The following is a 14452-nucleotide window of genomic DNA, read 5'->3' as shown; positions in this document are numbered from 1 at the left end:
GTGTGCTCTCTGGCCCCATTCTTCCTTTCTATTGCATTAACATTACTGCTCCTGCAGTCCTTTGCATTGGGGGCTGGACTTATGCAGCAATTATGTAGGAGATCCCCACACGATTTAGAGCCCTAGGAGAGGCATAGGCAAACTCGGCTCTCCAGATGGTTTGGGACTACAACTCCCATCATCCCTGACCACTGGGCCTGCTAGCTAGGGATGGTGGGAGTCCCAAAATGTCTGGAGGGCTGGGTTTGCCTGTGCCTGCCCTAGGATATCATGAGGCAAAAACGGTCCCTGGTGCAGAAGTAAAACCCCAGCTTCTCACATGGGAGTGAGTTGTGGGAGTGTGTAGCCACAGAGGGGGTGGGGCTTAAACTAGACACTCTCTGTGGCACCCCCGGCCCCTGTGAGTCCTTCTGCTCTTCACCGCTTGGGCTCGCTTGTCAAGGAGAGAACTGGTCAGCAAGCAGATTGTAGCAACTGTTGCTCGTTTTCCTCAGGACTATCACCACTCTCGTCTTCATCTCTTCTGAGCTGGCCAGTAGTTGGGTGGGCAACAGTGGAGAAAAGCAGCAGCAGGTCCAGGGTGGGTCTGGGGCCAGTGCCCATGCCAGCCCTTGACAGATGCCAGGGGTTGGGTTAGGATATGGGTTGCCTAATTCCTTCTCTGCTACAAAGCATGCTGGGTATTTTCATGCAAGTCTTGTTCTCTTTTCCCTACCTAACCCATCTGTCAGTATTGTGGCAAGAGCCTCTTCTAAGATGACCTTCCAGTTGTTAGTGGACTCCTATTCCCACTATCCCTGGCCACAACATGCAGGCCACTGTGTTGATTATATCTGCACTCGCTGGATCATCACCTTGCCGTGGTGAGTGGGCTTACATGTTCCTATGACCCTTGTGAGTGAAGCTGTCAGGAGTCTTGTACTCCACGCAGGGTCACCCAAGGCGGTAAGGTCAAAGGGGAGGAGCTAGACAAAGAATGACCCAAAAAGTCCTCAGCGGCAGAACAGGCGGAAGATTACTTAAGTAGTTATAACTTTGCAGCTAAAATGTATGAAAAAGCAATTGTGTGTTTGCAGGAAGCTATGACATAATAACTCCTTGCTTGCTTCTTGTGCTGTATGTGAAATGGCCCCAATACTGAAAGACTTAGTTCCTTAGTTTACTGGTTGACCCATTTTATTTTCTGAGTATGTTTCCCAAAGGCTTAGGCAAATGAACTAAGTTTCCTCATAATGTATGCTCATTCTAGCATCGTCCAGTGCTAATGGCATGGTACTCCATTGGCATATGATAGATGGAGCAATATAACTTTGCTCTACTGCTTTCCTGGAACAGGAGGAGGGTGACCGTGCTATTCTACACATTTTGACTTTAAATTTAAAAAGTGCTGAGTTTTAGAAGACAGTAAAACATTTTTACAAGATGACCCAAGGACTTGGTGCGGGGAGATTGGTGTTGCTCCACATTTGAGGTGTTACAGGCATTCTTCAGTAGACGTCAGTGAATCTTGTTCAACTATTAAAATGCAACTCTAGCAGTAACCATGCAGCTCTGGGGGTGAGGAGTAAGTTTCCCAGTCACTAAACACTGTTTGAGTGCTTGAAAAATGTGATATCCACTTTATAGAAGTTCTACCTTGAGGAACAACAAATGTACATTTGTTACACCATACATTAGTACATTGTACGTTAGTACACTGCAAACTGATTTATCTGGGAGGACCATCAGTCTTCCTGTCTTTCCCCACTTTCTTTTTGCCTTTATTTTCCACCTCTACTCATGGTTTCTTATCAATAGACAAACAATATGATACGAGAACTATCCATTTCCCTCCTGATAAAGGAAATGCATGCTGCTGCTTTTTTGAGGCACATGGAAATCCTGGAGACTTTGCATTCAGAACATTTGTGCTGTGTTCCTTTGCCAACCGTAACCTTCGAATGTGACTTACTGTCAATTTCCATGGGACTAGCATCTTCTGTCTGGGAAATGGTCATCATTATTGTCTTTGAGACACTCATAGAGGTGAATGCGTATCATAAGCACTGATGAGCAAAGGCTAGTATTTGACTTGTACATTAATTTGTTGATGCCAGAAGGTCTCTGTTTCATGCTACACTCCCTATGTGCACAATTCTGTTCCACAGTGATTCTACACCAGTGATTTTTCTTTTCATCAATAATCTCAGTAGAAAAATATTTTCTGAAAATTGTGTCCTAATGGTAATGTTATTGCAATTAGTTGACCTAGGATGCAAATAGGGTAAAACTACTTGTTTAGCTTGCAGAACATATAATAGGTCCTAGAACAGACAATTCAGCGGTAAGTCTGTGAGCTCTTAGAAAAGGATGCTGACATTACTAAGACTCAGCATAGCTTTTTAAAAAATAAGTTATGTCAGCTGACGCTAATTTCTTTCTTTTTTGATGGAGTACAAGCTTGGTGGATCAGGGGAATGCTGTGGAAATAGTGTATCTTGATTTCAGTAAGGCTTTTGACAAAGTCCTCCATGATATTCTTGGAAGGAAGCTGGTAAAATGTGGGTCGGACAAGGTAACTGTTAGGTAGCTTTGTAGGTGGTTGACTGACAGAACCCAAAGAATACTCATTAATGGTTCCTCATCATCCTGGGGAAAAGCGTCAAGTGGGGTGCCGCAGGATTCTGCCCTGGGCCTGTTGTTGTTCAACATATTTATAAAGGACTTGGGTGAAGGAATTGAAGGGATGCTCATCAAATTTGCAGGTGACACCAAACTGGAAGGGGTTACTAATGCTGTAGAAGACAGAATCAGAATTCAAAATGACATTAACAGATTGGAGAACTGGAGCCAAGCTAACAAAATGAATTTCAATAGGGACAAAGGTAAGGTTCTGCACTTAGGCAGGAAGAACCAGATGCACAAATATAGGGTGAGGGACACCTGGCTTACTAGGAGTACAAGTGAAAAGGATCTAGGGGTTTTGGTGGGCCACAAGCTTAACATGAGTCAACAGTGTGGGATGCAGCAGCAAAAAAATAGCTAATGCTATTCTAGGCTGCATCAACAGAAGTATAGTGTCCAGATAAAGGGAAGTAAGAGTACCACTCTATTCTGCCTTGGTCATGCCACACATGGAATACTGGGTCCAGTTCTGGGCATCACAATTTAAGAAGGATGTTGTAAAGCTGGAAGGTGTGCAGAGGAGGGCAACCAAGATGATCAAGCATCAGAAACTAGACCCGAGGAGGGCATGAAGGATTTGGGTATGTTTAGCCTGGAAAAGCAGAGACTGGGAGGAAATATGATAGCCATCTTCAAATATCTAAAGGGCTGTCACACAGAGGGGGGGAACAAGCTTGTTTTCTCCTGCTCTGCAGGGTAGGACCTGAACCAGTGGCTTCAAGTTACAAGAAAGGAGATTTCAACTAAAGATACTGTCAGAAAGTTTTTCTGCAAGAGCTGTTTGATGCTGGAACAGTCTCCCTCTGGAGGTTGTGGACTCTCCTTCCTTGGAGGCATTTAAGCAGAGGTTGGATGGCTATATGCCATGGATGCTTTAGCTGAGATTCCTGCATTTCAGGGGGTTGGACTAGATGACCCCTGGATCCCTTCCAACTCTGATTTTATGGTAAAGAAAATGGGCGATTCAGCAATGTCTTACTGAACCATTAGTAAGATATACTAGATATTTCTCAAAAGAATGATCTGAACAATGGGCTATTTATGTGTATTAGGCTTGCCATACGTCAGGAAAATTCTGGTTTTCGGGTGTAAACATGGATTTGGGGGAATTTTGCCGAATCAGCAAAATGTCGGGGGAAACCTTGGATGTATGGCAATGCAATGGTAAAAGGAGTGGAAACAGCTCTGAAAGCTTAAAAAAAGCTCAACAATTTGGGTGGGTTTCTTTAAGAAAAGCAATTCTACTCTTTGAAATATGGCAACCCTAATGTGCACTAAAAACAACTATATAGCCAGTGCGGTGTAGTGGTTAAGAGCAGTAGACTCCTAATCTGGGGAACCGGGTTCGTGTCTCCGCTCCTCCACCTGCAGCTGCTGGGTGACCTTGGGCCAGTCACACTTCTCTGAAGTCTCTCAGCCCCACTCACCTCACAGAGTGTTTGTTGTGGGGGAGGATGGGAAAGGAGAATGTTAGCCGCTTTGAGACTCCTTAAAGGGAGTGAAATGTGGGATATCAAATCCAAACTCTTCTTCTTCTTCTTCTTCATATACTACTCTTCTTCCTACTTAGGATTTTCAGATGGTGTATAGCCAATTACAGAACCCACCCTGTTCCAAAGCCTACAACATCCATTATTTCTTAGACTACAACATCCATTATTTCTTACCATTGTTCAGGTTGGCTGGACTGATGGAAGTTGGAGTCCACACTGGCCACTCCTGCTATAATGCAATAGAATGAAATATATTCCCAGTAAACTTGGGATAACAAAGTGGATTATACGAAGTAATATCTACACATATTTTATTTATGATGCCTGTTCTACACACTGATACAGAAATTGCCTCCGCTATCTCCCACCGGTCATCTGCACCAGTATTAACTATGCTCTCTCTTTTACTACCCAACCTGAATTACTCGAGCTTGTAGTATTTGCCTGAATCTATTTAAAACTTTACTTGCTATCTTGAGACATTCAAAAGCAAGTTGTTTTTCCTCCACTGTGTTTGTGTGTGAATGTGTTTCCCTCCAAGGAAATGGTGCTGTGCTAGTACATTACACCATGGAAGAAGCCGTGGGTATTTTATGTAGCAGGAGAGTAAGGAGCTGCTTCAAGAAAACTCTGGCTCCCACCCGGTTTTGAATACAATGTCTTTGGTTTCTTTGTCTGGTCCTTTATAATGGCTAAAAAGCCTCTTACTGTAGTTAAGACCTGCTCTTCCCACCCACCCACCCCTTCTCCCCAGTTCCCATCAATATAAAGAAAATCCTCCAGTTCTTAAATCTCTTTTCAGTTAGTGTGTACTACTAAGAGAGTTTTTAATGCTCTGCTAGTGCTCTGTGGGGTGGCACTGACTTTATTTTTTTTTTGGTTAAACCTACTTTTCTAAATCTTTTAAAAGTAAATGTTATCTCCAGAGCATTTGCAAATTCAGACTCTGTGCCCATCCTAAAGAGGATTAACTGAAATAAAGATACATTTAACAGCAAAAGAATATCTGGATGGCCCCCCTTTTTCTTTTTTTACTAGGAAGGAGTGTGCACAGAAACATGTATTAATGCCTTGGAGTAAATGTTTAATATTGAAGCACTCCATTCCTTTCTTATGCTTTCTGGGCAGAATAGCAAATGGAAATTATTTGAAAAGAGGATTTTTAAAGGCTTCACGGCTCTTCTCAGATGTTGGGAAATAAAATAGGCCTGACCTACATTAGCAAAAAAACAATTTGGATGGTGTTGATAATGGCGTCACATGGAGCTTCCTATTGTCTGATGCACTGATTACTGATGAGCAGGATCATATTAGACTAATATATTGTATCCCCCCCCAAAAATACTTCAGTTGTCGTTTTTGTAGAACCAGACAGAATCCCTTCACTTTGTACTTCATTCTGAATGATGGAGTGAATTGCCATACTCTTATGTTAGTCTGCATTTAAAGGTATTAGCTGGCTTCAGAAACTTTAGTCGTGTGTGTGAGAGTGATTTTATTAAGAAGGAAGTTTTTAAAATGTATTCTCTTGAGCTCATTCATGTGTAATCCAACTATAGCACTTACAACAAGGAATCGAAAGCATCTGAGCGCCTTCCCAGGAGGCACCTTTGGTGAAGTGGTGGCATCCTTCTGGTTTGTGTTCAATCAAGAACCTTCCTTGCCTGGTGACCACCAGAGATTTTGAACTCTAGCATGGTCAGTGGTCAGGGATAATGGGAGTTGCAGTCCAGCAACAGCTGGAAGGCTGCGGACTTCCATATTAGCAACTTTTAAGCTGATCAAATCCAAACTTCATTGGTTGTGGCCTTTATTTGTCAGCTTAAAACTTCTAGAAAGAAACCACCAGCAGCAAGTTGCTATCTCAACAAGAACCTCCCAGTAGAGATTGATGCAAATACTTCTTTCAGCATCTTTGTCTGTTTTGGTGTTCCTTGGACACACACCTTCTTATTAATTATTTTGCTTCCTGTCTTTCCTTCTGGTGAATTTGGGTTTGATTTATCCGAGTTTATGCTCTTTGTTCTTAGGGACAAAACTTCCATTTCTTAAAGTTATATGTCTTGCATTTTGTAGCCTCCTTGATTCACATACAGTCTGTGATAGACATTGTATTTAAGCCTCTATTACAAATGTATGTGTATGCTTGGAAAATTAGGCTTCATGCTTGTTGAAGGTATGTGAGGCTTCATTCTTCAACTTCGCTTTTCACTCTCTTGCAAAATGTGATGCTGGAAAAGCATATTTGGGGTTTATTTTTTTGGGGGGGGGAGGGGTTGGAGTAATTTTCCACTTAAACATATTTCATTTTCAATGTTATGGTCACTGTTTCTAAGTAGCTCAACATTGTTTGTCTTGAATCAGTTCCTTGGCATCACTGGTGATTAAATCAACAGTCGCCTCTTTCCTTGTAGACTTACAAATAACTGCATCAGGGAAATTTGTCTAGTTCTGTAAAGCCCGAAATTACATTTTACCCTCATATATTTATGGCATTCATTATTATATTTTCTACCTTCTTCCACCTTCCTGATGCCTCCTCACATTTCAAGATCACCATCAGAATTTTGGTCAGGTAGCATAATATGTCCCTAATACTGTATTGCTTTTTTTGGCTTGAACTTCTACCTGTAGTGATTCTGTGAATAAACTTGTTTCCTGCAAGAGCTGGGACTGTGTGCTTCCTTTGACATAGCGGTACTCCAATATGACCCACAGATTTTGTATCCAGGGATACAAATAACAGTATCCTATTGATTTTTTTCTGCTCTTCTACGCATCTGATTCTGCCCCCTCCCCCCCGGCTTGTCCACATTTGATAATTACTTAGCTGTTAATCCATTTCCTCCACCACCACCATTTTGAATTGGTCTGGAGAAGTCCACAACCACACGTATTTGAATTTGTACTTGAGGAGCAATTTTGGTCTTTCATGTTCATCCCAGCAAGTGATCCCTGTTGTGTTTGCCGCCTCCTTCTGTTTTGTTGATTCTATTATGCCAATTAAGGATGCACAGGGCATGCACTCAAATAGCTGAAGGCGCGCATGAGCACACGCATAGATCACCCTGGAGAGCTGCTGCCATCAACGTAGGCAGTAGTGAGTTAGATGGTGCAAATGACTTTAGGCAGCTTTCTGAGTGCCCTTCGTTTGCAGCTCAGAGCCCAGAGTTGGGAGCAGGGAGGCAAGTGAAAAGTCAAAACCAATCCCAGGTTTAACCAACGTTTTGGACTGGGAAGAAGGCGGAGTTCATTCCTTATCCTCTGTAAAACCCTTGGTCCCCTGGTGAGTGTGAGTAAGATCAAGCATTGGTAATCAGGCCCTGGTAATCCTGGTCTACTTTCCCCAGGTTTAGATGCTACACATACAGCCTTTGTGATCTTGGGTGCCAATTATAGTTCATTCAGGTAAAACTTGGGTTCCATTCAGGTAGATTTTGGGTTCCATTATAGTTCATTCAGGTAAAAAGGCAAAGTTGGAAAAGATGAAACTCAGTGAAGAAAGAAATGAAGGCCCCACTGCATACCTGGGGGGAAAGTAGTTGAGTGGGGAAGAGGATTGGGGTGGGGAATGATCAGGGTCTAAGAAGGACGTGGGGAAGAATTCTAATAGTTGTGAAGAAAGAAAAGAACGAAGAAGAAAATGGCAGAGGGGAGAAGGATTCCAGGATTAGAAAGCGATGGGGAATGTAAAGAGGCAAATTGATGAGAAAGGAAGGGAGCAGGAATAAATTATGAAATGAAGGAAGGCTAAAAGATGGAAGAACAAAAGAAGAGGAGGAGGGTTAATTTTGACCATTCCCAACCCACCAGCATTCTTCCTTTGAGGCACCACCGTATTCTTAGATGTCCCAGGTCACCACTTGGATCATCATCATCATCATCAAGTCATTGGAACCAAACTTAGCAGCTGCCGCTCACGGGACTCAGCTGGTTTATGAGTGACTTGAGGAGGGAAGGGAGGAGACAGTGACCAGCCCCTCTGCTTTTCCTGCTAATCCACCTTCACCTTAGGGAACAGAGTAAGCCAAGTGTCTGCGAGAGTCGGGGGGGGGGCAGGAAAGGAACAAAACAGAGAACAAGGGGAGGCAATAGCCAAGTCCTGTGTTAGAAGAAGTTTAAGGTCTTGTATCTATAAAATAGATGTTCATAAATGTACCAAACACATGCAAATATGTAAACCACAAGTCTGAAACCCACAGAAAAGTCCTGAAACCATTTTCTCTCTCCCAAAATGACCTCAAATATTTCTCTGCAAGGTCTAAGGAAATGGGAAATCTCCCCATTGTCTCTGTGCTCACAAATCCTGCCTTAACGGCACATTTAAGGTGTGAATAGGGTGAGCCTGTGACCTGGATTCAGGAATTAAATAGTTATAACAAAAGAGTGACTAAAACCCAGATAATGCATTCAGGTAAATGGCAGACAGTAGATAAACAACGCACTCAGATTTCTGTTGTAGACCGCCTTTTCTGTGATGTAGGTATGATGTATCTGAGGGGGGTGTTGGGCTACACCCCTTCTGTGATGTATGTATGATGTTTCTAGGGGTGGTCTGGAGTTTGAGGGTGGGCAATTTAAAATGTCTATATAAGGGTGGGCACACCTTTGTTCTGGGTCCCTCCCCGCTCCTGTGTGTGAGGGGGAGCACCCTGTTGCAACAGCTTTAATAAAGATCAGGCTTACTAGCTGCTTTGCTTCTCAATATTATCTGGTTGGTCTCTGTTATTTTCTCCTACAACCAACAAAAGGACTCTGTATGGGCTCTTGGGTACCCCATAAGGGAAAAGGAGCAGTTTTTTCTCATAGCACCTGTAAGCAGCAGCACACAAGAAGCATTGCCAGCAAACCTGGTGCCAGTCACCAGGTCCAGTTTTAAAACTACTGCTGATTTGGATTTTTGCAGCCCTCTGTTTTCCTGTTTTGCACTCACTGCACAAAGCTCTTCATGTTTGTGGTTGGTTTCCCGTTTTCTTTTAAAGTAGCTGAATGCTCAGCAACCCTAGTAAGAATTCTCTCTGTGCACAGAAGCAACAGGGCAGCCCTGTGCGTGGGAGTTTTGAGTATGTTTATACTTCTTTGGTGGTGGTAGTATGATGCTGGTGTCCTCCATCATTACGTCTAGAGCTGTGGTTTTCAGCTGGGGTGCCTTGAATGGTGGTCAGGGATGCCACAGGCAGCACCAGCCTCCATCCCTCCTTCCCTTCCTCTTCTGATGTCCTCCCACGCCTCTGTCTCCAGAGGTTTGTGCAGCTGTTTGTTGCAGTGGGCCTGGCTACAAGCTCTCCAGGCGAATGGTGCCTCTGGGGTCAGTCAGGGGATGCTGGTTGCCAGGAGCTGAGGTGGCCTCCGAGTAAGCAAGCAAGCGAGAGAGGGAGCCCAAGGGGAGAGGAGAGGAGGCACAAGGGAAGGTGTCCGAAAAGGGGTGAGAGGCTGCCAGCTCGGCAGGGAAGGGGCCACATAAAACTGAGCTCCTGAGACTCGCACTCCCCGCAGGGGAGCCACAGAAAGAATGTAGTTGGTCAGGGGAGCCGTGGACTCAAAAAGGTTGAAAACCTCTGGTCTAGAGTAAGGAAAATCTTGATTCTTGCATCGATTCACCAACAGTCTATTTGGCAATTCATTGTCCAGTGTTCCTACAGTTAGAGTATCCTGCCCTTTATCTTTACTTAGAGCTCCATCTTACTTACTGGAGTGTCGTTTCCCCTAAACGGAAAAACTTTGTGGCGCTCCAGTCTAGAACATTTTTGATTCCATTTTGTGCACCACTCTGCTTTTCTAGAGGGCAAGCAAATTTCAAACCTGCTGAGCTGAACAGCATTGAGACTTTAACAATATGTTCAGTCTACCTGATCTTTACGAAACAAATTGCATTGAAACTACCATGGCTCTAAGCCAAGGGCTGCTGAGAATTATGGTTCTTTGGGAGGGGCCAGAGATATCTTTTTAAAAAAACCAAAAACATTTCAGCACCCTCACCCCAAACTACCCCTTTTTGACTTCTTGGAGGCTCAGGGGAGTCATGGTAGTTAAAGCTGTGTGATGATACAGCGCAGGTAAGACAGCCTATCTCAGTTCAAGCCTCAGACATTTACTGGTATCTGAGAGTTTCATGATGGCTTTTTTTCGTAGTGTAAGCATGTTTAGAATCTCAGCCTTAGCCTTAATCATGGCTCTGGTGATCGAAACAGCCAAAGGCTTTCACATTTTGATTGAAATATGAACAAAGATTCAACATGTATTTTTCCCTATAGCAAAGCTTCTTTAAAATGTGCCAACGCCTGTGTCTTCTGTCTCCAGACTTGTAATCCTAAATTAGCAAGCTTGTCTTTGCCTTGTTTACATACAGATGAAAGGCCAGGGTGTTTAAGCTTACTCTCTCGCTCTCCTCCTCTCTTGCCCTATCCTCTCTTTCTCTTTCATTTAATTGCTTCAAGTCTGGATTAACCCCTTTATTGGAATAAATAAATTTAAAGCTGAAGCAAGTTAAGGGATATATTTATATCAAAGTAAGCAGTCAAGTGCACAAGTCAGGGAGAATTAGAACTAACGTTTGCTTTTCTGACAAGGAAATAGCGTGGCTAGTGGGTGGGTGCCTTGTTTTTCAAATGCATCACTTTGTTCACTACATTTTGCTGTCTTATTCCTAGAGAACGATTCTTGCAGTTGAGGACAGCACTGTCCTCTTAAGTCAAAGATTGGTATGCTGCTGTTGCCCATTTGGAGTAGAGAGTTCTCTCTGGGCAGAGAGATGAAAGCTGAATTCCAGTTAATTACTTGGTCTGGATAAAATAAACCCTCACCTCGAGCTATCTTACAAATCCTCCCAGAATTCTTGCTCTGTAAGGCACATATTATTTCAGGCCTGCATGCAATCTAAAAGAGGGGTTTTTTTAAAGCTTATTTTTAAAGGAGAGAAGGAAATTCTGTGCTTAATTCACTAGAAAGCAAATAATTTTATTCTGTTTCTGATCTTCATTTATAGCACCAGCAACAAGTGGTGCAGGCTGTGGAACGTGCCAAACAAGTGACCATGGCAGAACTGAACGCAATCATTGGGGTATGTCGTCTTTCCATTTTAGCTTTCATAGTCTTTTTTAAAATTAGTTCACTTTCTTTCTTTTTTCCTCCAAACTCTGCTTTTTGTTGTGAAGTTTAGTTCTCTCAGCTGGTCAGAAATAAATTGGACAGCAGTGGCTCCAAGCACTGGTTAATCTGTGCTTCTACAAATTGGTCAAGCTGTCCCTTTGTTGCAGCCCACCTAACAATATATACATAAACGCTGTGCTTTTGAAACTTCGTAACAAGCCAGCTGGTAAACAAAAGAATTCTACTGACCATGTAGCTATTTCTCATTTTCATTTTTCCAACTCATTTCTTTTTAAATGTGCAGAAGCTCAAAAGATTGACAACCAAATTGACAGAAGATGCTTCTATCTGGTGGAGAGCTTTGCCAGCCTTGTATTTTAAGATCTTTCAGCCCCTCATTTACTCACTGGAAGTATCTACGGGCATCAAGATGTAATGTGTGAACTGAGACATCTGCTGTAGCAAGTTCCACAATCTGAAATGTACTTCTTTTGAGGATGTGGAAGCTGCCATTGTAGAAGAACAAGTAGGATAATGCAGAAGGTGTAGGATTTGCAGTACAGTGGTACCTCGGAAGTCGAACAGAATCCATTCTAGAAGTTCGTTCGACTTCCAAAACATTTGGAAACCAAGGCACGGTTTCTGATTGGCTGCAGGAGCTTCCTGCAGCCAATTGGAAGCCACGTCGGACGTTTGGGTTCCAAAGAACGTTTGCAAACCGGAACACTCACTTCTGGGTTTGCGGCATTCAGGAGCCAAAACGTTTGACTCGCAAGGCATTTGGGATCCAAGGTATGACTGTAGTTTTTATCTGATGTGCTCCTGCAAAGCATGCATTTGGTTTTACTTATTTTTCAAAATTGTAACCCACCTCTCAAGCAGGCCAGAGTTCTCAAGGTGGTTGTAAAGAAATAGTGGGGAAAGGTTGTGTCTGTTTTTAAGTCATATCATTTACAAATTAAAAATTAATATCTAAAATATTAGTAAACATTCATTAAACATTAAACAAAATATAAGAAAACAACAAGAAGTCATCAGCCACAGGAAATAGGTATTTTCAAAATTGACCATCAGATCTGATTATTTTCTGAATGCACGTCTCATTGCTTAGGGTGGAGAATGGCTTCTGTGCATGAAGGAGGAGGCTAAAGGAACATCTGTGCAAACCTCAAGATGCATTTCAAAGCTATCCAAATATGATCAGTAAACTGCACACTGATTGTGTCTTGACTTTGCATAGTGTACACCCTTTGACCTTTTTTTGCTTGTTGTTTTTCGCACCTCTTTTTAAAACACCTCTAGAAGAAATGGTGCGATTGAATCCTGGAAACAAAGCGCCCCCCCCATGTGCCCTATTTTAGTTAGACAACTAAGAGGGCTACTTTGGCTGGTCAGCCATTATACCAGGGTAGAGCACCTTGTTTTCTCATGTTGCTTTTATTCCTTTTAACAATTCCAGCATGCCTTTGGGGCCTCTTTGCAAATATCATTTGGGTTGTTTTGACCTGAGATAATTGTATTTTGTAGCAAGGACTCAAAGTGCCACACACAGGATTCTGTGTCCACACCTAGGAGATTTTCCCCACCAGCCCCTTGTACTCCAAAGAGCTTGAGGTTGATATTTTAGATCAAATTCAGTGTGGCACAAGAAGCAAAATCAGCTCATATGGAATCGCTTTCCACTTGCACTAGTGCCTTTGTTTGTAGCTAACTCCAAGTCTCTGCCATCCCAAATACATACACAGTTTTATGGAAAGCCATAAGTCATATTCCAAGGCAAAGGTGGGTTGTTGGGGTTTTTTACAGAATTATCTAGGAATAAGGGATTGGGTAATATGACTCGTAGTGGCCATCTATCATTACATTTCAGTTGGCTTTTTACTTTCTTGAGAGCCGGTGGGCTCCTCATTGGCATTAACTGGGACAAGATTTTGTCCCAGTAAATTTAATACGAAATGTGAAATGCTGCCTGCTGAATTTCAAACATTGGGCACACAGTAACAACATTTAATGGGCTCCCTTTAAACAAAGGAGGAGGAGGAGAAAACTTTTAATGATTCACTTCTAAAGGCTGATAAAACAGTTGGTTGTTCAGAAGTACCATATAAAATAAAGGTGAGGAAAAATCACTAATAGCCCCATGATTCACATCTGTAATTATTCAGTTAGTTCAAGCAATTGTTTAAGTTATTCTAATGAAGACCTTACCCGTGTGCCTCTCCTTTCTCTGCCCACTCGCAAATGCTTTTTTCCCTTTTGTGTATAGAATATACATAAAAGTCTCCCTTTAAAAATGCACTGTATCAAACACGCTTTGAAATGCTAATTATTCCATTTACTTTCATTAAAATTCAAATTGCTGAGTGAAGATGTGGATAAGGGTTGTGGAATAATCAATCTGTAGTGAAGATATTCCTTCATTTATGCTTCTATCTTTTAACAAGGAAGTAGGGGCACTCTGATCCTGGCTGACAGTAGTGTAGAGCGTGGTCTGATTGTAGCTTGTTTTTCTTAATAGGCTATTTTGAGTGTTCTTTCCTATCCCTCTGACCACAAGAAAATACCAGCAGTCAATTAAAAAATATAAATGGGAAAGAGTAACCTTTATTTCCTCTGAAGTGCCCCTTAGAAAGGAGGAGATGAATCAGACAGAGTAGGTTGTGTCGAATCATGAATAACATTTGTTATATGTCTTTTACGCTCCAGTGGGGAGACTAGAAGATGAATAATTTCCCAATTAGTTTTCATTACCTAATAAAACTACTGCTATCTAAATATTCTTTGAATAAAATAAATTGCAAAAGGTCTGATTTTTTTTTTAAATGTAAGTGCTTTTTATGTAAAATTATGAGAGTGTGAACCTTGCTTTGCTCTGATTGTTAGACATTTTTAAAAACCATTCAACATTGTTTTAGTTGATGGACATGCATCTTGTAGTCCAGTGTGTGTAGTTTTTGTTTTATTTCCTTTTTTGACTGTTGTGTGGCGTTTCAGTGAAAATCTCCCTTTTAATTTTAACTTCAAACTGCACCAAATGAATGCTTGCTACCAGCTGGAGCTACAGCCTTTCAAACTAATTTAGATACCCTACATGGTTATACGTATTTAAATGAAGAAATATGAGAATAACATTGTCTTGCAAAAGGCATTTAATTTCACTGAGCAGGTAGAAGAGTTTATCCTCGCTAGGTGGCTTTTTAAACTGA

The 14452-nt window shown here is 42.1% G+C and overlaps 1 protein-coding gene across 10 annotated transcripts in view; it reads left to right on the top strand.

Moving 5' to 3' along the window:
- LOC128423026 (transducin-like enhancer protein 4) overlaps nt 1–14452 on the top strand; it is a 129462-nt gene that overhangs the window by 49872 nt on the left and 65138 nt on the right. For 6 of the 10 annotated variants that reach the window (XM_053407682.1, XM_053407681.1, XM_053407680.1 and 3 more), the window contains one exon: nt 11143–11217. The exons of the other annotated variants lie outside the window; for them this stretch is intronic. In XM_053407682.1, coding sequence (XP_053263657.1) covers nt 11143–11217 — 75 coding nt within the window. The remainder of the gene's footprint in view (nt 1–11142; nt 11218–14452) is intronic. 10 annotated transcript variants of the gene reach the window in all.

The sequence above is a fragment of the Podarcis raffonei genome, chromosome 11 (assembly GCF_027172205.1).
Source record: "Podarcis raffonei isolate rPodRaf1 chromosome 11, rPodRaf1.pri, whole genome shotgun sequence".
NCBI lineage: Eukaryota > Metazoa > Chordata > Lepidosauria > Squamata > Lacertidae > Podarcis > Podarcis raffonei.
Note: the sequence above shows the minus strand (reverse complement) of the source record. Positions and strands in the feature narration are given on the sequence as shown.